At 40.5% G+C, this 25,521-nt stretch overlaps 1 protein-coding gene across 2 annotated transcripts in view; it reads left to right on the top strand.

Annotated features, from left to right (window-relative positions):
- Esyt2 (extended synaptotagmin 2) overlaps positions 1-25,521 on the top strand; it is a 70,188-nt gene that overhangs the window by 8,048 nt on the left and 36,619 nt on the right. For both annotated transcript variants that reach the window (XM_055607546.1, XM_055607545.1), the window contains exons 2-6: positions 13,990-14,031; positions 15,029-15,163; positions 17,002-17,078; positions 19,494-19,566; positions 19,691-19,780. In XM_055607546.1, the coding sequence (XP_055463521.1) occupies positions 13,990-14,031; positions 15,029-15,163; positions 17,002-17,078; positions 19,494-19,566; positions 19,691-19,780 (417 nt within the window). The remainder of the gene's footprint in view (positions 1-13,989; positions 14,032-15,028; positions 15,164-17,001; positions 17,079-19,493; positions 19,567-19,690; positions 19,781-25,521) is intronic.

Here is a 25,521-nt window from a genome sequence, read left to right as displayed (position 1 = left end):
AGTCAAAAGTCTGGTGGGCAGATACAGAGCGAGGTAATAAATGGCTTCTCAGGAGAGATCCAGTCATTTGGGCCCTCAGTATAGAATACTCCACATTCAGGAAATTAGAATCAGATAGTCAGTCAGACTCTTCAACACAAGTGCTGTTTTGATTTTCAGAGAACATCATTTCACTGTATTTTCCTTTCTCTATTGGACATTATTTTGTGGATATTATATTATTAATCTTTAGAATATGACGATGATTATTAGAGCATTATCTGTCTTATGGAATTATTATCTGTTTATTTGATAGAGACATTTGAAAAACAAGGTGTTAGAAACAAGTGTGGTTAGAAAAGATAAAGCTATATTTTGAGTGATTTCATCTGCTTTTTCAAGTTAAAAAAATAATACTTGACTTACTAGAGCTATACTTAGAGGCTATATGAACTACTTTTAAACTCATTAGGATAACACAACAATTTTATACATAAAAGTCTAGGTGGAATGCAGTGTTTATTTTGAATGGTAAGATACTGTAAGACACAATAGAGGGGCTGGAATGGCCAGAGCTGAAGGGTTCTGGCTACCCTTTCAGATGACATGGGTTTGATTCCTGAGCTCACAACTGTCTGTAACTCCAGTTCCAAGGCATTTGATGCTTCCCTTCTGGCCTCCCTTCAGGCATGCACACAGTACACAGACTTGCAGGCAAAATACTCATACACATAAAAACAAAGGTTTTTAAGACATGGTAGATGTATCCCCAGCTCTCCTTATAAAAATGACTTTTACAGAAGACATTCCCTCCACAATGAGTCATAGCCCCAGCAGGCTCTTCTTCCTGTGTGGGCTATGTTAAAATTTGTTGACAAGAATGTTCTCAGATAGTGGTTTTATGTAGCATAATAAAATGATAGCTGCTTTGGTATTTCTGAGACTTGCCGGATCGTCATGTCCTTCTGTGTCAGTATTTACCCATATGCCTGGTTCCGAATCCTTTGCATGCATTGATACTTGTCAAAAGCAGTCAACAGAGACCAAGAGCTCAGACTCTGACTCTGGTCCTTGTGAGCTACACCGCAGTGAGATCCACCCTTCCTGATTTTGTGCTTTTGGATGACCTGCTGTTCCTCCTGAGAAAAATAGAATTGAAATGAGGCTGACTCTACCCTGTGAGGCTGGAGTGAGGCAAGGCACAGTGACATGCAAGGCACAGGCAAACGGACACGTTCTTGAGTCACCACATGAGTCACAGACATGTGCAGCTTTCAGTGATGTCCTCTAGCCTTGTGGCCTGAGCCACTCCTCCCACCACGTAGATACCCTTTGCTAACTCCCTTCCCACTTCAGTTGGAGTGGACCTAGGAGCCCTTAAGTTTTTGTTTGTTTTTCACTTTGGTATGTTTATTTTGTGTGGTTGCTAAGAATTTATTTATCAAATTTTTGTTTGTTTGTACAATATCAGGGCTTGAATCTAGGATCCTTGTACATGTTAGCAAGTACTCCACCACTGGGTTATTTCCATTTCCCACTATAGCTCTAGTACCTAAGATCTGAGTGTTTTGATTTAGAATACATGCAACCAAGTGTAGTAAAGAGAACCACACAATTAGCAGAAAGACAGGTCTGAGGAATGAGAGAAACAGCAAAGCAGGGCCTTGAAGAACATGGAAGAGGAGCTTAGCTTTAGCTTCGAGACCCTAGGTAAACAGCGGATATGGACTAGAGTAGGAAGTGTTAATTTTAAAGACAGGCTTGACAGTAATAGCCAGATGGAGAAGATAGAGAAGGTGCCAAGTCTCATGGAAACAGTGCTGGGAGGGGAAGATAGAAACAGAGTGAGAAAGAAAGGGAATGACAGCTCCAGGTGCAGAAGTGGTAGTTCTGCGAAGAAAGATGATTTGCAAGCCAGTACTGGAGGTCAGGATGGTAGGCTATGAAGTCAGTGTTAAAATGCCTATGATGCACCTGCTTTCTGTCTCAGTGGGCTTACCTCTTCTGGGTAGTTCAAATAAAAATAGAATCATACAATATATGACTTTTCATGTCGAGCTTAAGTTACCGGTATATTAAGATATTTTATACTTATTTGTTTCGGTGTGTGTATATGTGCAGACACACATGTGCAGTGGCCCATGCTTAGAAATAAAAGAGCAGCATATGAGTTCAGGTTGCCAGGCTTCACAGCAAGTGCCATTCCCAACTTAGCCATCTCACTAGCCTTTAGCCATTTGTTTGTTTCTTTCTTTGTTTTTGAGATAGGAACTCACTATATAGACAGGCTTGACCTTAAACTCACGGAGATCCACCTGCCTCTGATTCCCAAGTACTAGGACTAAAGGCATTTACTATCATTCCCAGCTTATGCTTTTCACAATTACATTTTTAAGGCTGGAGAGATGACCCAGTAGTTATGAGCACTCATCGCTCCTACAGAGGATGAGGATCTGATTCCCAGGATCCCCATAGTGATTCACAGCCATCCTTAACTCCAGTTTGTGATACCCTGCTGGATAAGGTTGAATCTGACATTTTTGGATAGACTCTGTGCTCAGTCTATAATGGTAGACTCCTTTTTCTCAGTGGGGTTCTTTCTCTGCCTGATCTGGGAACCCCAGATCCTGTAAGGAGCATCACATAGCCCTCAGAGAAAGATCACAGGCCAATGCTTTCCTGGTAAGAAATCTGTTGAACAAGCTGTTGGGGATTCTTGGAGAAACCCACGCTATGCTAATGAGATGTCTTGGTGTCTTGACTTTCCACCAATGATTTTTGACTGCCTGGAACTCTTCCCCACCCATAGGATAATTAAGTACTGCTTTCCCCTCTTATGATAGGTCTTTTTGTTCATGTAGATTAAGTATCCCTGGCACTCCTGACCCTCCCAAATCAAAGACATTCATCCTCGAAACCCCTCCCTCTGCCCAGGGTTTATATTGTCTTTGATTTCACATGAAATAAAAGATGCTCTCTCACTTCAAGACCATCTGAGATTCATTTATTCTGGGGAAGAATTGCTGCTGGACACCCAAAATTGGCTGCGAGTCAAGCAGCTACATGTCTGCCACTGTGAGCTTCTGGACCACCTCAGCAGCCAGCTTTTGACCTGCATCCCACCAGACTTGCCTCTGGCCAGTTTTGGGCCTCTGCCATGCTTAGCACAGCAGCTTAACCAAGGAGCTCTAACACGTTATTGCCATAGGCTTTGGAGCGCTCCAGCTTCCACTGCTGCCAGCAATGTCATTTTAAAAGTGCTATAACACAATCTCATTTTATAACCATAACACTCCATGGAAAACTATGACCTATCTAGCCACAGGTTTTCTGGCCCTGATAATGTTGCCAGATATGGGGTGTGGATTCCATCCTATGGATTAGGCCTTTAAACCAGTCTGAAAGTTCTTGGTTACCATCTTACTTTTCTATTGGGACAAAATATCCAAATCACCATAGTCACCCCCGGCCCTATAGGCTTGTAACCATATATAATAATGCAAAATGCATTTAGTTCAAATTCAAAAGTCCCCATAGACTTTTAGTCTGAAGACTGTTTAAGAGTCCATCACCTCTTTGCAGATTCAAAGCAATCCCTTAATTATAGCATCCTGTAAAATAAAAAAGCAGATTACATACTTCCAACATACAAATTATGTACAATATCACAAAATTTATATTGGCATTCCAAAAGTGGTGATGTGGGGCATAGTGAGGAAATCCTAGGCCAAAGCAAGACCAAAATCCAACAGGGAACATTTCAAATCCTGTAACTATGTCAAAGGGGTTAGATAGCTTCATTCTTCCGGCTTTGCTGACTGGGTTGTTTCTACTGCCTGTGTTTAGCTCTTCTGGGTGGATAGCCCACAGCTCTGACACCACTATCTTGAGGTCTCCAGTGCAATTCAGACTTTAACTTTCACATCTTTGCCATTCACTCTCTCTTTCCTGCCCGTTGACCCTTGCCTCCTGGGTTCTGAGAGGTTGCCAGGAATGGCCTCAGGTGGCTGTGTGTACCACAAGAAACAGGCTTCAGTGAGACAGCTCATTTAAGTGGTGGGAACAAGGGCCTCTTAAACTTTGGGGGCAGTTATATTCTCCATGTTTCTACTAGGGTAGTCCACCAAACCCCGCTTACAGCATTCAACCAGTTTTCTAATTCAAAGTTCCAAAGTCTTTACACTTCTCCAAAAAAGAAAACAGCATAGTAAGACCTATCACAGCAATACCCTATTCCCAGTACCAAATTCCATCTTGGTTACTTTGCTATTGTTGTTTCACACTTGAGGGATATAAAAGGAAACTATATTTTAGGTAGCCAATTCCTGATTTTATTCTCCAAATTCCTGAGATTTATGCTGTCTGTGTGAGAGAGTAAAGTTAAGCCCTTTGGAAATCTATTAACCTCTTTTCTTTCCCTTTTCCTCTATTTTTCTATTGAGACAGGATTTTTTTTTAAATTTTATATTAGTTTATTTACTTTATATCCAGAGGGTGCCCTTTCCCTCCTCTCCTCCCAGCCCCCTGCACCTCAACCCTTCCCCCTTCCCCTCTCCTTTCCTCCCTCAGAAAAGGAGAGTCCCCTCTGCCTGTACTAACCTTCCCCAGCATATCATGTCACATCAGGACTGAGTGTATCTTTATTCCCTAAGACCATGCAAGGTAGTGCTGCCAGGGAGAAGATATCCAAAAGCAGGCAATAGAGTCCATGTTAGAAACAGCACCCACACACACCCTCGCCATGTGCCTCATATAAAGACCAAGCCTCCCATCAGCCGCATGTGTGTAGGGGTCCTAGGTCCAGATCATGTATGCGTAGTTGATGTTTTAAAACTTTTTAAATTTTTTATTTTATGTGCATTGGTGTTTTGCCTGCATGTATGTCTATGTGAAGGTGTCATATCCCCTGAAACTGGAGTTACAGACAGTTATAAGGTGCCATGTGGATGCTGGGAATTGAACCCAAGTTCTCTGGAAGAACGGCAATTGCTCTTAATCACTGAGCCATTTCTTCAGCCCTGAGACAGGATCTTACAATATAGCTAAGGCTGGTCTCAAGCTGGTGATCTTTCTGTCTCAGCATTCTCAGTGTTGGAATTATTGGTGTAAGCCACTATAAGCGACTTGACTTAAAATTTTCATGTGTATGGATGTTTGCCTGTATGTGTATCTGTGCACCAGGTGCACGCCTGGTGCCCACAGAGGCCAAAGGAGGACATTATAACAACTCCTCTGTAACTGGAGTTAGAAAACTGGGAATCAAATCTAGGCTGTCTAGAAGATCAGTCAGTGCTATTAGGCTATGTGAGGCATTATAGGATAATTAAGTACTGGGTCCCCGTCTTGTGACAGGACTGTGCTGCTGCATGTAATTGAAGTATCCCAGACACTCCTAGCCCCAGCACATCAAACACATTCACCCCTAAACCTCTCCCACTGCCCAAGGTTTGTAATGCCTCTGAATCATGAAATAAACTGTTTCTCACTCCACTCCTCCACCATGATTGTCTGAAACTCTTCATTCATTCTGGGTAAAGAAGGGCTTCCCTTCTTCCTGAAGAATTCACTGCCAGACACCCAGGCTTGACTGCTAGTCAGGCAGCCATACGCTGCTGGCCAGGTAGAGCTTTCGCCATTCACCGGCGTGTCTGCGAGGATCGAGGACTGAGAAGGACCACACCTTTGAAGGCTAGCTCTGGCTGTTCCTAAAGCAGCCACCCACTCACCCAAGCCCTGACTCGGCTCTGCCTGGAGCTCCCCGCTGCCAGCTGGCCTGGTGCTGGCAGCCCAAGTGAAAAAGCAATAACTAACTGCAAAGACATCTTTTCTCCTGCACCTCCAGCTGAACCTGAGTTCTGGCACCAGATCTCAGATCTGTGTTCCACCCTTCTAGGCTGGAGACCAGCATTCCTGCAAGAGTTGGAACCTTTGACCCTGCGCTTCACCCTCTTCCTCCCAGAAACCAGCAGCACTTGTACCTTCCTGAGAGAGAAGAGCACTTCGGGCCAGGTGCTGTCCAGGCCTCCTGGGAGACACAGAGGGACAGGACAGTGTTATACTTTCTTGGTGCTTCTCTAATTCTAGGATCTTACTTCTTAACATTTTCATACTTATACATATATATTTAATAAGAAAGCTGAACTTATCACAAAGAAAACATGTGCTGCTACAAGTGCACATCCGTCTTCTGATTCATTCTAGTCATAACAGAAGCCAGTTGCCTAGCTCTATTGGATTGGGAGTTTTAAAGACCCACCAGATTGTCTTTTGTGCTGAAGACAGGCGTCTTCCTTTTGGACTCATTTTAATTTGTAAGATTGATGTAGCTGATGTCAAAACCTAATTTAAATCAAGATTATCAGATTCCTGCATGACTTTCTGTTAGCAGTGACAGAACTATGAAGAGTTTGAAAATTTTGTTAAAATATGCCTCAATTTAAAAAAAAAAAACAGTCACCCTTGGATATGTGTTTACATTTGAGGCATTAAGAGCATCACTAAGTGGTGGAGTTGGTGTCCTTGTATATGCTATAAGCTCTAAGCTGTCACTGAGTTGACTTTGCCATTGAATATCATCATCCCTGGCTAAAATATTGCTGTCATGCCATACATATAGTGAAAAATAAAATGCCTTGAAAGATAAGCAGTTGAATGAATTATATATGCCAGATATACATATGAAATTCTATTGCTGAAGTAAAATTGGTTTTCAGCCAAACATGTTGGCACAGCTTGTATTCCAACACTTAGAGGCTGAAGCAATCAGACACAGGTCTGAGAGCAGCCTGAGCTATTTTGTAAGAGCCCCCCCCCACACCAATGGGTTGGTTTCAAGAATTTTAGACATCTTGTAATAGACAGTACACTAGCATTCACCTATTTTAAAATTGTCTTCCACTGTTTTCTTAAAATAGATATGTAACATTCATGTAAGAAGTATGAATTATCAAAGCTAATTACTTCTTAAGCAAATGGCTTTGTACACACTCACTGTTGTTTCCTGTTGCTCCTTCAGCTATCAGGAGTCAGAGCTGCACCTTTCCCCAAGGTTGGCTGCTGTCCTTCATGAACATTCAGCCAATATTTGTTTCAGACCTTTGCATTTGCAGTAACGTAGGAAAGTCGAAATTTTACCCTGACTTTACTAGCCCCCCATTGTGAGACTATGCAAGAGTGATTGCGGTCACATATGGTCTCAGGTAAAGACTTGTGGGATGTTAATGCTGTTTTCCATTCCTTAGTGAAATGTCTCCTAAACAACTAAGCACCTAGGAGAGATTTTTTTTAACTTTTATTAATTACACTTTATTCACTTTGTATCCCCCCATAAACCCTACCCCCCTCCCCTCACAATCCCTTCCTTCCAACCCCTTCTTCACGTATGCCCTTTCCCAAGTCCACTGATAGGGGAGGTCCCCCTCTCCTTCCTTCTGATCTTAGTCTATCAGATCTCATCAGGAGTGGTTGCATTGTCATCCTCTGTGGCCTGGTAAGGCTGCTTCCCCCTCAGAGGGAGGTGATCAAAGAGCAGGCCAATCAGTTCATGTCAGAGACAGTCCCTCTTCCCATTACTATGGAAGCCACTTGGACACTGAACTTCCATGGGCTACATCTGTGCAGGGGTTCTAGGTTATCTCCATGCATGGTACTTGGTTGGAGTATGAGACTCTGGAAAGACCCCTGTGTTCAAACTTTGAAATAAAGGAAATTTGTGAATTTTTTACTTTTTTTACTTTTTACTTGGAAAATTAGATTTGAGACTACAAACTCTGTATTTGTGCATTTTGTATGACTTAGGAACATACTTTCCGTTAGCTCTGTATCTTAGAGGGTTTTTTTTTCTTGTATTTTTGCTACTTTAAATTCTGTTTTGTGCAGGATAAGCAAATGTTTATGAATATGTATTAGTTAGAAGCAGATTTTTAAAGTTAGTGAAGAGAATTTAAAATTTATTATCAGATTTACTCTTTAAATATGCTATTTTTCTTTTCTTATTTCTTTGACAGTTTGAAGGACTGGCTTATAAATTAAAACCTCAGGATGACTGAGTGCCTTTCCAATAATCTGAAATAAATGCTAGCATTGTAGGTCACTGACTTGTTTCAGTTGGTTCTGTCACTTCCAGGAAGATGGGCACAGCAAAGAGTCTACTTTCATATTAACTTTGCACATTTCTCTGTCAAGCACTTGTGTTGTTGATTATTAATATTTATTATTGATTTATCTTTTAGTTAAACAGTGATTATTCCTAAACCAGCTGTACACCCAAATCACCACACAGAGACTAGAATTTATTTGATTAATCTAGAGCACAATTCTGGGCAATAGTTATTTCATCCTAAACCTCCAAGCCTGCATAGTTTCCTCCCATTCAGGTTTCCCACATTATACTTGCTTTTAGTCATATGTTAGGTCCGGTTCATCTCTCCTCATGGTTCCAAAGGCCTCTCCTGCTGATTTCTCCTCCCCTACTCTCCCACTCTCTTTCTTCTCCTCTCCGAACCAGGATGTCCCACCTTATTCCCTCCACTGCTCAGCATTGGCTGGTTGTTTTATTGACAATACAGAGAACAAACAGTGGCACGTTTACACAAACTTGAGACAGGTCCGGATTGAAACCAGATAGTGGGGTAGAGAAATCAGCATTTGAATGAACAAGGGTAAATTGTATACATTCCACAAGAACATTATACCAACATACTTGGATATAGCACTGTGGCCTGTAAAGCCAGCCCTGCTTATCATAGTCAGAGCATATTTTCAGATTTGTCCATACTCTTCCTTCTTCCAGGCCATCCTCAGAGAATTGCATCTGCCTTAGAATTCTCATTCTCACTCACTTCCCTCTCTCCCCTCTCCTTTCTCTGCTTGGTCTGATAGAAATGGTTTTAAAATTTAAACTTAAATACTTTTTTTACTCTCACATTCAGTGTAATACTTTACCTCAGGTCACCAAATGTGGTGTGGGTGGAAGGGTTTCCATAACCAAGCAGTTCTCCAGCAGGACTGCCTGGGTATCCTATACTTTAGTTTGTTTCTGACATTGTCTACATGAAGTTAGTGTCAGATACTACAAACTGAGAACTCAGTCCCACGATTCTCTTTAAGGAGCCACTTGCAAGTAATAAAATTGTCATACATGCTTTTGACCAGTTATACCATGGGTTCCTACAGTTCCTATCTTGAATTCTTTTAATTTGCTAGGGTGGCTTACAGAATGCAAAAGTGTTTACAAAGGCAATTACCAAGGATACAAAGGCTATAGACACCAGTCAGAAGAGAGGTGCCTAGGGGAGGGTCCAGGAGGAAACGCAGAACCTCAGTGTCCTTTCTAGGCAACCCCAGGTGGTCTGCCGCCTGGAGTCATTACAACCCTGTCCATTTGGGTTAATGATTAACTCATATGCCATTGTTGATTGGCTCAACCTCTGTCCTCTACCCCCAGTACAGTAAAGGCATGGGAGCCAGAAGTTCTTCCCTTATCATATTTAACTCCATCCTGAAACTAGGAGCCCGACAGAGTCTCCAGATTGGAAGGAGAGATGTTTCTCTGTCCCAGGAAATTCCAGAGTATTTAGGAGCTTTATGTGTGAAAGCCAGGGTCAGAGATCAAATTTAAAATAAAAGGTTGGGGAGGATCATGGTATACTGCCTTTAATCTCAGCACGTGGAAGGAAGAGGCAGGTGGACCTCAGAGTTCAAGGATGGCTCGGTCTTGACAATGAGCAGCAGTCCAGCTAGGGATTCACAGCTGGACACTGTCTCAAAAATAAAAATGAAACAAAAGGTTCCCCTACTGTCCACGGTAGCAAGAGATATAACTCTGTCTTGCTAGTGGCACAGCTTGACGTATCTTCAGCAGCCTCTATCCAGGTGCAACCAGCCTCTTGACTCACTGCTGCTACATAGAAAGTTAGGTCACTCATCTCAAGTCCATATTAGAGTTCACACAGTTAGACAAGGCTAAACAGTAAGAATGTTGTAATAGGGAAGTTTATAACAGGAAGGCTTAACATGTTTACGTTTAAGCTAAGCTTCTCTTATCTGAAGGGTTTGCTTTGCTTTCGAGTGAGACTATAAGGTAGTTTATAAGGCCTGTTATTGTATAGGTTTTCAGATGAAAAGGGAGACCTAACATTTTGAAAGCCAAAGGTCACAAAGGTTCATGTTCTTGTGTTTTGGTTGTACGAATGGTTCTTGTGGTAGTGTAGTCAGTTTTGCAAGCTGTCTTATAGAGTTCTCATTAGCTCTGTCTAAATTCCTGACTCTACACAGATGAATTACCTAAACGAGGCTGAGGTGAGGGGCTTTTTTCATTCTCGTGTCCCTTTAGTTTTTTTCTTTGCTTTCTGCCCTGTTTCGCCAGTGTCCTTGTCTATAGAGGGCTTTATGAGCTACATGTCAAGAACAGAGTCAGGGACTGGGTGGGTGGGGTGCTCGTGCACACACATTGTGTGCAAACGTGCATACTGTCTAATTGTGCAATGTTAGTGAACTACCCAGATAAGGCCAGAGCCCTCCAGTGCGCTAACCTCTCCAAAGCAAGTCTCTAAAAGATGTGTATGTGAGTTCCTCAGGGAGAACATTCACCATGTGTGCAGCAATTAAAGAGTCATCCCGTAGCAAAAGACACTGAGGGAAGTCAGGGACCACAGGTGTCAGTGCTGGGTTTGTTCTGGTGTACAGCTGTGAATAGAGAAGCTTTTCTGCATGAGTTTTGAGTATTCCCATCCCTGGACCTGGCTGGCCAAAGTAATTCAGCGTGCATTAGCAGACCCTAAGCAGTCAGTGTTGAAGAGTAGGAAAGCTCTCACTCGGAGACACTCCCAGGACTCATTGCATTGTACTGTGTTGTCAGGGAGGTGTTTGCTTAACTTGATATATTACAAGTTTTTCAAAATTGGGATAGATTACTTACATTTTAAGAGAACCCTACATCTGAAAATTATTTCCTTCTATTATAAAGTATGGTTTAATTTGTGAACATTATATTTTCACATAATTTTAATTATTTTGTTAAAAATAGCACTTCTGTGTACTTTCTTTGCTTTTTAATTTGACTGTATCTCCAGTAACCCAGGCCCACCACTTCCTGCCGCCTTTAATGCTAGGGTTGTAGGTGTATGCCAGCATACCAAGCTTGCGACATTACTTCATCTTAAAGTAATGATTGACAGTTTAATTTTTTGGCTGTCACAAAGAATTAAACTGTGAGAGCAGAGAAAAAAAATCAAGATTCTTTTTATTGTTATTTATTCAATACTTAATTTTGTGTTCTGTACATTTATAGGTGTATATAACCTAAAAATAGTTGTGTGTGTATGTATATGTGTGTGTGTGTGTGTGTGTGTGTGTATATATATATATATATATATATATATATGTATATATATATATATATGTATAGGCATATACATACACACATATGTCTATGCAAAGTGTTTTAAGATTGCATAGTCCCTATTAATTGTTTATTGGCTAGAAATCTGGCTGTAGCTTCTATTATTAAACATAGTCCTTCCTTAAACTTTTTGAAGACATTATTAGAAGGCCAGAAGTTCATTTGATGTTATTTTACAAGTATGATTTAGTATAGTCATACTATATCATGTACTGGGGGGGGGGGGTATGGAGACTAATACCTTCTGTCTCAACTGGTAAATTAAGTTACAGAGTGGCTGTGAATAGGATAGTATCTGATGCTTGGTAGAAGGTCTGCTTACATGGTCCAGTAAGTTTAAGGGATACTCTTGGAGGCAGAAGGATGTTTGACACCGAGTCCATTGGGGATTGTTTCGAGTATGTTGTGACAAATGCTGACTTTTCTGACAAATGCTGTATTTCTGCACTGATTGATCTTTAAGTGGTAAAGTGCTGAGTAGGAAGCCGACCAAAACTGAAGTGAGCTGGTTCTTAGTGAAAGGCTGGCAGGAGAAGAAAGTAGGAAAGAACGTCACTCCATGTCCACAGCCATGGCTACTCTGGCTGTACTCAACAGGATGTGAAGAAAGTGGGGTCTTTGAGTCGTGACCCAGAGAAAATGGGTCTGCTTTTGAAGTTCAAGCTGAGGAAGCTAAACTATTTGATATATTTGCATGCACTCAAAGTAAGGGGAATTGAAAAGGAAGTTCCTGTTTTTTAGAATATTGTTCAGGTAGCTCAATTGGGCAGGCAAGGAGAGGCCTTTGGGGGAAGCAGGTGAGGACAGTCAGACATCAAAGGGCCAGGATAAGGCCCTACGGAAATGTCCATTTGGCAGTCACTCTGAGATTACAGAAGTTTAGAGTGCATGTGCACTGCAGCAGCTCCGTGTCAGCAAACAGAAGATGCTCAGCATTGGCCTTTTGAGCTTTCTGTTGCCTCCCGTGCTTGTTTGGTTGGTGTACAGGAAAAAGGTAGAATGTTAGAGAGCCTCACAATAAATTAGAAAGATGCAAATATCTGTTTTAATGCTCTGCCTGCCACTCACTGTCCCATTCTTGATCGCACTACTGAAATACTTCAAAGTAATGCAAAGAAATGACAACAAACTGATTGCAAATGAATTACTTTTGTGACCTAATTTCATAAGTCTAACAAGACTGCCTACTGCCTTCACTATAATCACCACTTTTCCTCCTATTCCTTGGAGAAAGTGTGACCCTTTCTTACACATTTGTTCGCTTGGGTTAAAATTTGCCCATCAATGATGGCAGAGCATAGCATCTAGAGTTTAAGCAAGTGTGTGTAGCAAGCAATTCACTGACTTTGACCCCCTGGCTTGTTGAGTATTGTCTTCCCCAACTTCAAAGCAGCCATTGTCTCCATTCTGGAAGCTTTTGTACCCCACCCAACCCCAGTGAATTTATGCTTACCTAATTTAGAAAAGACGATTTTCCACTCTGGTGTGTCTCATGGTTCACCAAATAGTCTTTATATTATATGGTTCAAGGGAAATAAGGCCTACTTAGGCCTGTTTGTAGACATAGAGAGAACCCGTAACACTGCCAATATCACTAACCCTGCTTATTTTCCTCTTGCCAAGACCCCAGTGGGAGCAGTCAGTCACTCCAGGCTTCTCAGAGCCATTATAAGCTGTCTGTGATCAATGGCTTGATAGTTACCTGTCCTGTGTCTGGAGATTGGCTCCTGCCAGACCACATTTTCTGTTGTTCTCATTATCAAACTTGAGAAGTACAATTGGTGTCTCAGAAACCTTGGAAGCCCGACCCGGGTGCTTGAGACTATATCCTACTCAGCTTCTGGTCCACTGCCTTTATAGGAAGGATTCTTTATACTTCATGCATCAGATCTTCTCAGTCACCAGTACAGGCTCTATGATCTGCTGTACCTCCAGATCCAAACTGTGTGGGGCCTGTGTGCTCCTCTTTTGAAAGCTCCCTTTTGTGGCCAAAAATAGTACTAGCTTCTTTTGCAAAGATGTTTTATTTTAGCTCCAACAACAGAGAAAACATTCTTCACCTATTTTTAAAGTAGGTTTCTTTTTGCATTTTCAATCACTTTTCCAGTATACAGGCCTTGCTGTGGGGAGGTTTGATCACAGTGCACATCTGGGAGAGGGCAGACTGGTGGAAATGGCTCTTGCAGAGAAGTCATCTGGCTAGGGCTAAAAAGGGAAAACAAAAAAAGGAGAGGTGGATCTTGAAGTCTGAATCTAAATTCTTAGCAGAATGATGGCAATGTTAATATTCTTAAAGGCATGAAAGCATTTTTCTTTACTCTGGTGTTTCAAATGCCAAGGAATACCCACTTGAGTGCTATGAGGCAGAGAAGGCTCTGGAGACATTTGTGGGCCCCCAACCCTCTCCCTCCAAGTTTCTCAGAATGTGGAAAGTTAAGTACCACACTTTTCAACTTCCTTTCTCTGAGACCGTGTTCCAAAACATTAGAGTAGAGTGTTTTAAAGAAGTATTATATAAACACAGGACAAAGAGAATACGAAATAGCCTATGGGTCATTTTGTTTGATTGTGAGGAGTCATTAAATCATGTATGTGTTCTTGTCTCTCAGGTTCATTTTCCAGACACTGAAAGAGCAGAATGGCTAAATAAGGTAAGATTAGCATATTGTAAATATTCAGTGGGAATTAGAGGGCCAGCTACCATCTTCCCATATTTGGGGATTTCAGTGTTGGTCTTACTGGAATTTAGATTGCAGTGAACAGGCTTCTGCTCCCCAGAGGACTGTTCCAAGCAAGTATGTAACTTTCCCTTGGGAAGAATCAAGAGCTGTCACTGACCTAAGAAGACTGATGCATTTGCTTGCATGGCATTCCCATCTTGTCCTTGTGTCTTCTTTATTAAATAAAGGCTGCTCACATATGCTTTATAGAAGTCACAAGCAGTCATTCTGGAAACATGAAGAGAGAAGTAACTCTCAAGAACCGCCAATCTATACTACCTTTTAAAGGATGCTTTTGTTTCAGTGTTCCTATAAGCTTTAGGTTGAATCTCTCTTACCTTGTGTTTTGAGCATCTTTCAGGCAATGTGGTAACCCTAGCCTAGACAGAAGTCACCCTATAGCATCTCTAAGGCAATGTGGTAACCCTGGCCTAGACAGAAGTCACCCTATAGCAGAAGTTTACATGTGATTAGGAAATGCAGGAGTAGTTACAGAAGTCATAGTTTTTGTTGGGTTTAGTTTAGTTTTGTTGTGGTGTTGAGAGCAAACTGAGGGCCTCACCCACAAAAGACAAGTGAACCACTGAGCCACACTCCCAGCCCAAGGTTTGTAGCTTAAGTCTTCCCACAGCCAGTTGAAGCTGTAGGACTTTTATTAGTGATTATGATTATTAGATATGCAGACATGTTTAAGCAGAATAGCTGACTAAAAAAACTAATTCCTGTAACATATTGGTTAATCAGTACTTAATTGCGGAAGTAAATGTTTAATATTTAGAATACATTTTACAGGACTGACTTTAAATAACAAGAGCATTCTTAGTTTCCAAAGCCAGATTCTAATAGACCACATGATTACAACTAGTGACTCACTCAATTATGTCATGTATCATAACACCTATTTAATATGAGTTCCTTTTCCTTCCAGACTGTAAAGCACATGTGGCCCTTTATTTGCCAATTTATAGAGAAGCTCTTTCGAGAGACCATAGAGCCAGCTGTGCGGGGAGCAAATGCCCACCTCAGCACCTTCAGCTTCACGAAAGTGGACATGGGTCAGCAGGTCAGTACTTCCTTAGTGCCTTTTCTTAGTGCATACGATAGGACTGCTGAGAAAACATAGTAACGTTGTAACCACTACAGACCTGAAAGAAATTGTTCATCAAGAAGAGCAATTGAAAAGTCTACAAAACCCTTAGGCTCTTTCTGAACAGTGTTTTCTGATTTCTTCTGCCTGTTGGGAAGTAGGCTTGTTGCCTCATTCTCACTGTGCTGTTTTTTATATTTTGTTGCTTCTTTCTTTTCTTTGTACTTTTTAAAATTAATTTTTATTTGTGTGTGTGTGTGTGTGTGTGTGTGTGTGTGTGTGTGTGTGTGTGTGGTATGCCATATATGCATGCAGGTGTTCCTGGAAGCTAGAAGATGGTACCAGAGCCTCTGGAGATGGATTAATGGGCATTTGTACAGATGCCTCATGTGGGTGTTGGGACCCAGACTCCAGCCCTCTGAAGAGCAACAAGTGCTCTTAACCACTGAGCCATTTCTCCAGCCCTATTTTTTACTTTTTTTTGTAATAATGACAATTTTAAATACAGATTACTAGCTTTAACAAATATCAATTTGTTTAACAATGATTTTGCCTGTGTAGATTTCATATGTATTATATCACTCATATTTTTGCATTATTAAATAAATATTTTATATAAAGTTTGATTTTGTTCAAATTTCTTAGTTTTCCAACATTTCCTGAAAGTTACATGAGAAATCATTTCTTAATATATATTTATTGTAGAAAATTTTATTATTAAATAATAACTTCTAGCACATGATAAATATTTTGAGAGAATATTGAGTGTTTTGCATTCTCTGTACTGTTGGTGTTTAATTTTTGACATTTTTCTGCTTGCATTTTGTGCAGTGTATTGTACTGTATTGTGCTCACACCTCCATCACTGTCTCTTATCCTGTTCCCACCACTGTTCCCACCCTTTCTTCTTTCCAGCCAGCTCCATCCTCCCTTTCCCTCTCTCTCCCTCGTCCTCTCTCTTTCTGTGTGTGGGTCGGTTTTTTTGGCTTTTGAGAGAGGCTTGCTGTGAAGCACAGGATGGACTTTAGGGGGTTTCAGTGGTTCGAGCTCCTCCAGCACTGACGACTGGCTTGTCGCCACCTGTGGCTCCAGCTCAGCAGACCTGATTCTTTCTTAGGCCTCAGCACTCAAATAGTAAAATTAAGTCTTAAAAAAAAAAGAAATACAGCATGTCTTATGATCTGTGTTTTGTGGTTGCATAGTCAATTATCTGCACCATATATTATTATTTTTCTTTTTGAGACAGGGTCTCACCATGTAGCTCATGCTGGCCTTTTAACTGCCAATTCCATGTTGTGATTATAACCTGCAGCACACACTCAGCTATATCATCTGTTTTCTATCTACTCAAAAGCCCAATTTCTGTGAAATTTTAAAGTAAAAACTTATAAAACATAAATTAAAAGTAATGGGAAGTGTTGATAAGGATAGGGAAGAAGAAAAGGATCAGATTAATTGAAAGAGATGGGGCTTCACAATAAAAGCAAATATATTTAATACATGTGCTAACAACAACAGTAATACCCATGTTTATTGAATACTTACTGTATGCCTGACAATGTACTTCCATTCATTATGTCATTTAATTCACAGTAATCTCACATAGATGCCACATTGTTTATATTCTACAGATGAGAAAACTGAGGAATACAAGTTAAAGAAATCATCAAAGTTAAACAGTGTGTTAGAAAACTAGAATTATGCTTGTAGTCTAATGCTAAATTTGTTCTTATCACGTCTGTTGCGTTATTGTAGGGTTTCTTCGCTTTTAAACCTTTGTGTATTTTAAATTAAGCTATTTCTTGTTATTGCAGCCCCTTAGAGTCAACGGTGTCAAGGTTTATACCGAAAATGTGGACAAAAGACAAATTATTCTGGACCTTCAGATTAGGTAAGTTTTTATTTGTGTTGTATTTTCACCATGATTACTGACACATAGTGTTCACTTAGCTGTATGTACAAGATGGAGGTTATAATAAGTAGCTTGCCTGTTCTTCATTGGAATTTGACTAAATTCTTCCAAATCTAAATATTAACAACCTTTAAGTCCCTCATAGACTAGATAACCATAACTCATTAAGTATATTAAATATAATAAGACTGGAAAGGTGTCTCAGCAGTTAAGAGCAGTTCTACTGCCCCAGACAACCTGGGTTTGATTCCTAGCACCCACCCTCTTCACAGCCATATGTAACTCCAGTCCCAGGGATTCAGGGCTCACTTCCGGCCTCCATGGGCACCGGGCACATGCCAGGTACATAGACATATGTATAGGAATAACACCCACATACATAAAATAGAATAAATTTCTAAAAATGTATTGGATAAAAAAGTATATGCTCTATAAGAAAACAATAATAAATAATCCTTATGAACCTTAATATAAAAATCTTCAACAAAATATTAGCAAATTGAATCTAAATTATATGCCATCAACAAGTAGAACTTATTTCCAGAATGCAAATGTGATTCAGGATATGAAGACCAATCTTTAAAATAGACTGCTTTATTTTAAGGAGTGGGGTGGGGTGGGAGTCCTTCTTGATTATCTCTGTTGATACAGCAGATTTGTTTAACATTTAGTACTCTTTCATGGTTTAAAAAAAAAAAAGTTCAACCTAGAGTAGACAAAACAATGAAATAAAAGGACTCTAAATTGAAAAGTCAGTGTTTACAGATGATGAGATCCACAGAAAGTGTTAAAGTCAGGTGTGATGGCATACACATTTAATCCCAGCACTCTGGAGGCAGACTGGCCTGCAGTCAAGTCCAAGCCAGCCAGGGCTTTGTAGTAAAACCCTGACTCAAAACAACAACAAAACTCTTAAAACTTTAAAATGAATTCAGCAAAATGCAGTTAAATGAATTGTGTTTCTGTACATTAACAATGAAACATCCTAAAAGGAAATAAGAACAATTTCAGTTGTAGTAAGATGAAGCGACAGCTCGACTGGTAAAATGGTTGCTTTGTTCAGGCCCAGAATCCTAAGCAAGCAAGCATGGTGGTGCATTTGTGGAGGAGGCAGAGAGAGAGTCTCAGATGCTGTGGTCAGCCACCTAGCCTTTGGTAATGAGTCCTACACATCAGTGTGCAAAGTAAACAAGGCAGGAAATTATTAGCAGTCTTTTTTTTTGAGCCTAGACTAAAGGTAATTTTTTTTTATCATTTGTGAGTTTCCAAAGTACACTAATATAATAATTGTATAGACTTTATATCAATTACCTTTATTTTATAAAAAAAAATATTGACTATCTTTATTGTGAGGAAATCTTCATCTTACAATATTTGATTCTTAGGCATGCATGGTGTTTCATCATAGCAATAGCAATCCCAGCTAAGACAGATCAAATCGCACACCATCCCATGTGGAGTGTATTCAGCAGTTCATGTTTGTGTTGGAAATAAACGCCTGCTTTGCAGTGTCATAGAAAAGAACCATTTGTTCCATAATTATGTTTGAAGTTAATCTCTGAGTAAAGTGAAAGTTCAAAACAAGCTGTTTCTAACCTTTAGTATCATAAAACCCTTTAGCATCTGAGTGAGGATTTTTGTCACTAATGAAAAATGTGGTGAGATCTACTGCCAACAAAATAAAATCTAGCATTCGTTGAGTTTTAAACAAAGGTTTTGTTGTACAAATAAAAACACCTTCCATCAAAAGGGTGTTCCAGAAATTATACTGTTTTTATATTTTCCTTTGAAACTAGAGGTTTACATGTTTATTAAATTTTTGGTTTTTGAGATAGGATTTGAGGTTTCTGTATAACTGAGGATGATGTCGTTCTCCTGCTTATTCCTTTGAGTGCTAAGAATTCAACATTCCGTCCATGCCTGATTTCTGAGAGAACAGGGTATTGAACCCAGAACTTCTTGCTTCTTCTATGCTAGGCAGTCAGTCCACTGACTGAGCCGCATCCTCATCCCTTTTGTTTTTGTTGGCGTGGTTTTTGCTTTTTTGAGACAGGGTCTTATACTGTACATTCCAGACTGGCCTTAAGCTGGTGGTCCTCCAGCTTCAGCCTCCCATATGTTGGCTATGTAAGTTTAAGCTTTTCATGTGTAATAAAAGCAAGAGCTTAAGCACAGTGTTCCTCATGGGATGCTACAGCAGGGTTGAACCTGAAGTAGCACAACAGTCTTGTCGTGTAGGCTACATTTCTTCATCAGCTTTGCCTGCAGGGTGGGTATTGCTAACTTACCATCATTTTCTTCTCACGTGTACTTTGCAATGCCTATTATTAGTAGATAATTAAGAAAATAGTTAATTCCACTCACTTTATGTAATGCAGAATTTTTCTGTGCTAGTTTTGTAGGAAATTGTGAGATTGATTTGGAGATCAAACGATATTTTTGTAGAGCTGGTGTGAAAAGTATTCAGGTAAGTTTTTCAAATTTTCATTTTCGAGTTTTGTAGGCTATATTAAAAAAGAAAAGCTATGGAGTTTTCATTACCCAGGTGGCCATCAAAACTGTGCTCTGACTTGTGGTTCTTGTCTGTTCAGGTCCATGGGACTATGCGGGTGATCCTGGAGCCCCTGATTGGGGACATGCCGTTAGTTGGAGCCTTGTCTATCTTCTTCCTTAGGAAGCCGGTAAGTACACGTTTCATGATGTCGCCTTTATCTTTATCTCTTCTTGGTGACACGGACACATGGAGGATAGAGTGGAGGGACAAAATCTGCCCTCAACCTACCTTTTCCCTCCTGATGGGTGAGTCCTGAGCTTTAAACTTCTTTACACCTTAAGTAAGGGTTTATCTCTTGATAAACGAGGGTCTTCTCTGAATATAAAAAATGTTTTTTTTGTGGAAGTTAGGAAAAACATTTTTGACTAAGTAAGTTGAAGCTACATTTAACCTGTCACTAAGTATGATTTTTATAGCATTTGCTTATTTAGTCTGCCCAATTCTAAAGCTAAATATTGTTTCTTTTTACTGACCTGGAACTATGATTAAGAGGTCAATTTGTATAAGTCACAGAACGATTAAGTAGTAGAGCTTTGGCATGGATGCAGATCAGTCTGATACAGATTTTATATCCCTAAACACTCTAAGGTAATACCATACCTGTAACCTTCCTCTGACCTCCGCCTGAAATAAATGTTCCTTCTTTTTGAGGGGTTTATGAGTTGTGCTTTTAAATGGAACGTTTGACTGGCCTTCTAATACTTGGCTAAGCATGATGTTGTCACTTCATATGTTAGTTTATATTTCTTTTTGTTATTGTTGTAAATGCCGTGTGCTTATTATACACTATTAGCCTGAAACAAGAGAAGGCTATTTCTTCCTCCTGTAAGACAGACTTCTGTCTCTTTACCTCATCTCCTGCAGCCTAAGACTAATGCTGTCTTCAGTGCCTTTTTCTGCTCTTTCCAATGCTCAGAGCTGAAGGCAGGACTGTGTGCGTGCTGGGCAAGCATTCTTCCTGGAATCAAAGCTCAAGCTCTCTCCTAGCCTCATTCTCACTACTGCCTAACTGGGTGTCCCAGGGACTGAATGTCCTCTGAGGAAAAATATTAACAGTGCCTTCTACTTTTTCTCTTTTTCCTTTTCCCCAAAATTCTATCTTGAGCCATTTTGTTTCACTTATTTCTAGAAGATTTCTTTCTTCCAGGCCAAGTCACCACTGTAGTATTGAAAGTTATACAGCAGAGGCCATTAGTGCTAACCTGGGGGCACAGATGTCTGCAGAGTCAGGAAGTCTTGGGGAGCTGCCCTTTAGGAGAGATACTGCTGTGATCCCTGGCAGGCTTTCTGGGGAGGGACTGCTCATAGCATGTGTTATTTTAAATGGATGTGTTCATTTGTATAATTTGACTCAAAAAACTTAATGAAAATTACTTGGTTTTGAAAATATGAGTATACGTAGGCCAAACCAAGTGTACCATGGGTAGTGCTTTTTCTGCATGAAAATGCATCTGCTGCCTCCAGCATTATCATTTTAACCTTCTTATTTTTTATGTGGTTAAGTAGACCATGCACATTACAGTTCAAAAAGCTATCAAGGAATCTCTTAATTTTTACTTTATTAAATTTTTGAGAAATCTGTAAAAGATTTAAAATAACTTTTTTCCTCCTACCAGTTTTTAAAAACCAGTTTATGTAAGAACTGACTCCATTAATGACTATTTTTAAAGTTCTTTAATAAATTGCTACAAACTTTAATTTATCTTTTGGAAATATTCTTAACAAAGATCCTCTCCCTTAGAGTAACAAGATCTTTATCTTCCCTAAACTTAATGGTGCTGTTTCATGGCACCGTTCTTCCATAGATGAAATCCCTTTAAAATGACTTACAGTATTAACTCCCAAAGGGGTGTGAGTACCTCGAGGAGAAGGACGAAGTGAAATACTCAGTCTCCCTTTTCCTTATATGGTGAATAAAGCCATGAAACATGCTTTAGAGGGAAGGGAATTTTTTTCGGTTACTTTGAGCTGGAAAATATGAGAACTTATTACTGTTAGCTGCCAGATAATTCTTTCTGAGACTGGTGAAAAGTACAACGAAGAGGGCTTTTTTGTTATCCTAATTTTCATTGCCCCGATGATTCAGAAACAAGTGCCAGAGACCAGTGTAACACTGGCGCTTTTCTGCCTGTTGGTTTATGTTGTGGAGGGAGCCCTGAAAATTCTTGACATAATGAAGTTTGAAGCAAGTGAAGAGTCCAAGTGGATAGTGGTGTGCTTTGGAGACTGGGAGCAGCTGGGGACAGCTTTGCAGTGCCTGAGTTCTACTCCTGGTCTTCGTGCTGTGCTGTTTCAGCAGCCCACTCCATTTCTCTACGTCTCAGGCCCCTGTCTGTAACACACAAGTGACACTAATGCCTAGCTCACGACTAAATGTCGGTGATCTTAAAAGCACACAGTGAGCATTGCATTGCGGTTCAATACATGGGTGATGCTAGGATAATGTTCTGATCATGGATGGTGATCAAGCCCAGCAGTAGAGCTGCAATGTGTCAGGCCATAGGTTCGAATTTCTAGGAGTGAAAAAAGTTGTGGTAACCGAAAGGTTAGTCAGTAAATGGCCTGTTGCGTACTTCACTGAGTAAGGACCTGATCACAGATGCCCAGAAGCCACAGACCCAGGTGTGCTGGCATGTGTCTATAAACCCAGAGCCAGGGGTAGGGCAGACTGACAGGGATCCTCCCAGAGCTCACGGCAGCTGGTCTAGGAAGTGGGTAAGCTGTGTGTTCAGTGGGACCTTGTCTTAAAAGTGAAGAGCAATAAAGGAAGACCCCAGTATTGATCTCTATAGTGCCTACACAAGTACATACACAAAAAGTAATGGCTTAGAAGCACCAAAGGATTCCCTTTTGTTATTGGATATGTACATAGGACTTAATCTAAGTAGCTACATTTTTGATATCCTTAAAGCATACATTCTGAAGGTTTTGTGTCAATCCGAAAACAACTCTTACCTCAAAGGGGATAAGAGATAGTTTATTTTTGGAGGCAACTGTGAGTGACCTTGGCCTGGGAACACAGATTTAGGTTACCCCAAATTCCATGTTCTAAATGTGGTAACAGTTTGGGGAGGTTTTTCTAGTAGCAGAACAAAGTCATAAATAAAAGCACTTTTCAATTAATTGGTGAAAATGTTAGGTAGGCAGATTAAAGCAAAGTAGAGAAGTCTCTGTGCCAGGCCTCAGACACTGTCTGATGACACTCTGAGCGTTATGGTTGGTGAAAGCCATTGGTCTCTTTAATACATTCTAAAAGTTTTTTCCTGGGAGTCGCAAAGATGTGAAGTCAGACAAAGAGGTGGGCAAGGAGTGACTATTAGGGAGCTACAGGTAGCCCAGAATGAATTATAATTAGAACTCTGGACCTGGAAAATTCTAGCCCTCCAGTTAAGCTGTTCTTACCCTGAAGTTTTTAAGTCAGACTTAAAGAAGGGCCAGTGGAAGGTGTGCTCATTTTCAGGGGCTTTTGTTCACAGTTGCCTTCGGTTCTCTCTCTCTTAAGAGTCTAGAAGTCCTCCACAGAGCAACCCATGCTTGGTCTGTGTGATTTTCTTGAGGGACTAATTTCAGCCAGGTGAAGGGGAACTGCAGCACGCAGTTTTAAAACTACTTTATTTGGAGTGTCAACCTCCTTTCCAACCTCCCACCCTACATAGGAGAGAGAGGGTTAGTGGGGAGGGCGGGACCCTCTACTTCTCCAGGATGTTTCGGGTCGACGGGTTCTTTCAGGGCTCTATACCAGTCCCCATCAACCACAAACACAGCCAGCAGACTCCTCCAAGCCTCAGCGCCCTGGAGCCTTTCTCTAATCTCTCTCTGCTCCCAACCGCCACACTGTCCATCTCTCTGGTCTCTCCAAACTGCTACACGCCAACACCCACGCCACACCTTCTCTTTCTCGGCTCTCAATTTATAGCCTCAGAGCCCTAGACCAGGCCCCTCTCTGTGCTGCACTTACCAGCTGGCAAAAGCCATGTCCTGCACAAGACATTTAACAGCTGTGGACAAACTATAGCCCAACTAAAATCCCACACTTGGAATTAAAACAAAAACATATTTACATGACATAACAGAGTTTACAAAGAAACCAAAACTTCCATTATAGGGAACTGGTTCCTGGTGTTGTTTGAACCACAGATTGCATTTCTTTGTTAAATAGAAGTATCTTCCTTTTAGAGTTTTAATGGGAAGAACTTGAATCTTAGTAGGCTAGGATCCCAGAAATTAAAATATTTTAGGTAAAGTGAGTGTTAAAAGAAGTAGAGGGATTTCTTAAAACATAAGCTAATTGTGCAGTTGAATCTCAGAAGCAGTTTGGAACCAGGAGCTAGGGTGTTTTTGCAGCTGGAAGAAGCAGTGCAGTGTGGTGGTTGAGCGGGTTGTGGAGCCAGGGGAAAGGGAGTGCGCCTCGGCCGGGGGAGTGCTCAGCACCTCTGCTCTCTTCCCAGGCCATGTCTGGGAGTGCGAGAGGGGCAGTGCAGGGGCTCCCTCTGCCACCCGCAGGCAAGTCAGCACCCAGGCCTCTGGGTTTAGAGCACCCCGTGGGTTGTGAAGAGTAGTTAGTGTGCTTAGTTTGTGAGAGACCTGGGCTCTGATGCCTTTAATTGTTTGGGCAGTCTTGCACACTCTCCATAGCCTGTACCATCCTGAGTCTTGAGGTAGAATTCTCACTAGGACCAACATGTAAAATGAATAAATAAAAAAATAAAAATAAACAAAACAAGTGGAGATCAGCCACTAGATACTTTATGATACTTTATTATTTACAAAAATAATAAAAGAAACAGGGTTGCTTTGTTGCCTAGTCTGGCTCTGAATTTCTTGACTCAGGCAGTTCTCCTGCCTTAGCCTCCCAAGTAACTAATAGTCAAAGCACATGGTGGTGGCCGTGCTTCTTCTCTAGCACATTGACTGTGGGCGTGTCTTGTGTTCTGCCGTCTTGCTGAGGAACAGCAGTGCATTGGGGGGGGGGGGGGGAACTGATGAATCGTAGAATTAGGCAGAGAATTCTTTTGAGTTATGCTTAGTAAAATAAGTAGGATATCAAAGCTGGTAGTGGGACTGGTTTTCAGATTACTGCATGGAATGATGTGTGATAAAGGGAGTTTGAAGATCAAAACTGGGTGGACAGTCCTTTCTGGGTTTTTATTTATCATATACATGTTTTTGGTTTTGACAGCAAGTGCCTTGTGACATTTATTGTTATTGTTTTTTGTGTTTTTATTTTCTAAAAATTTCAGTTTTGTTTTATCTATAACATAATTCTGGTAGCAATTGAAGCTTTTCAGCTAAAGCTAGCCCCTGTTTATCTTTTCTAACATCTGTCTTCATCTCATCCAAGTATTTAACAGATCCAAAAATGCCTCATAGCTACTGAAGATTATAAAATCTTATTATAATGTAAATCTCAAGTATTCATCACCAAATTCTTAAATGATGATATTAACAAATACTATTAAAAAGTTTGAATTTTCTTTTTGAGAATGTTTTATATAGAACTAACTCTTCTACTTAATACTGTTAAGACAATACTGAGATGGAGTTGGGGATGGATATACTTAACATACATCGTGCGTATATATGTATAACATTTTCAAAGAACAGATATTAAAAATAAATATATAAGATTAAATTTCATTTATTACCTCTCTTTCAAAAAGTGTCACAAACAGCATAGTGACATATAAACTATGCCTAGGAAACTTACAACTGAAATGTTTTCTTTCCTAAGAAAAAGTATTAAATAACAATTGTTTGGGTTTCATCACCTTCGTTGTTCTGTTAATTGTAGTGGTCTCACCTAGTCTTATTGAGAAGCTTCCATCTGTGCCCCTGCAGTAAGCTTATCCTATCCTAGTCTGTATGGCT

Source organism: Psammomys obesus, unplaced genomic scaffold (genome assembly GCF_907164565.1).
Source record: "Psammomys obesus unplaced genomic scaffold, mPsaObe1.curated_primary_1811, whole genome shotgun sequence".
Classification (NCBI taxonomy): Eukaryota; Metazoa; Chordata; class Mammalia; order Rodentia; family Muridae; genus Psammomys; species Psammomys obesus.
The sequence above is the reverse complement of the archived record's forward strand: the minus strand, read 5'-3'. Positions and strand labels throughout refer to the sequence as shown.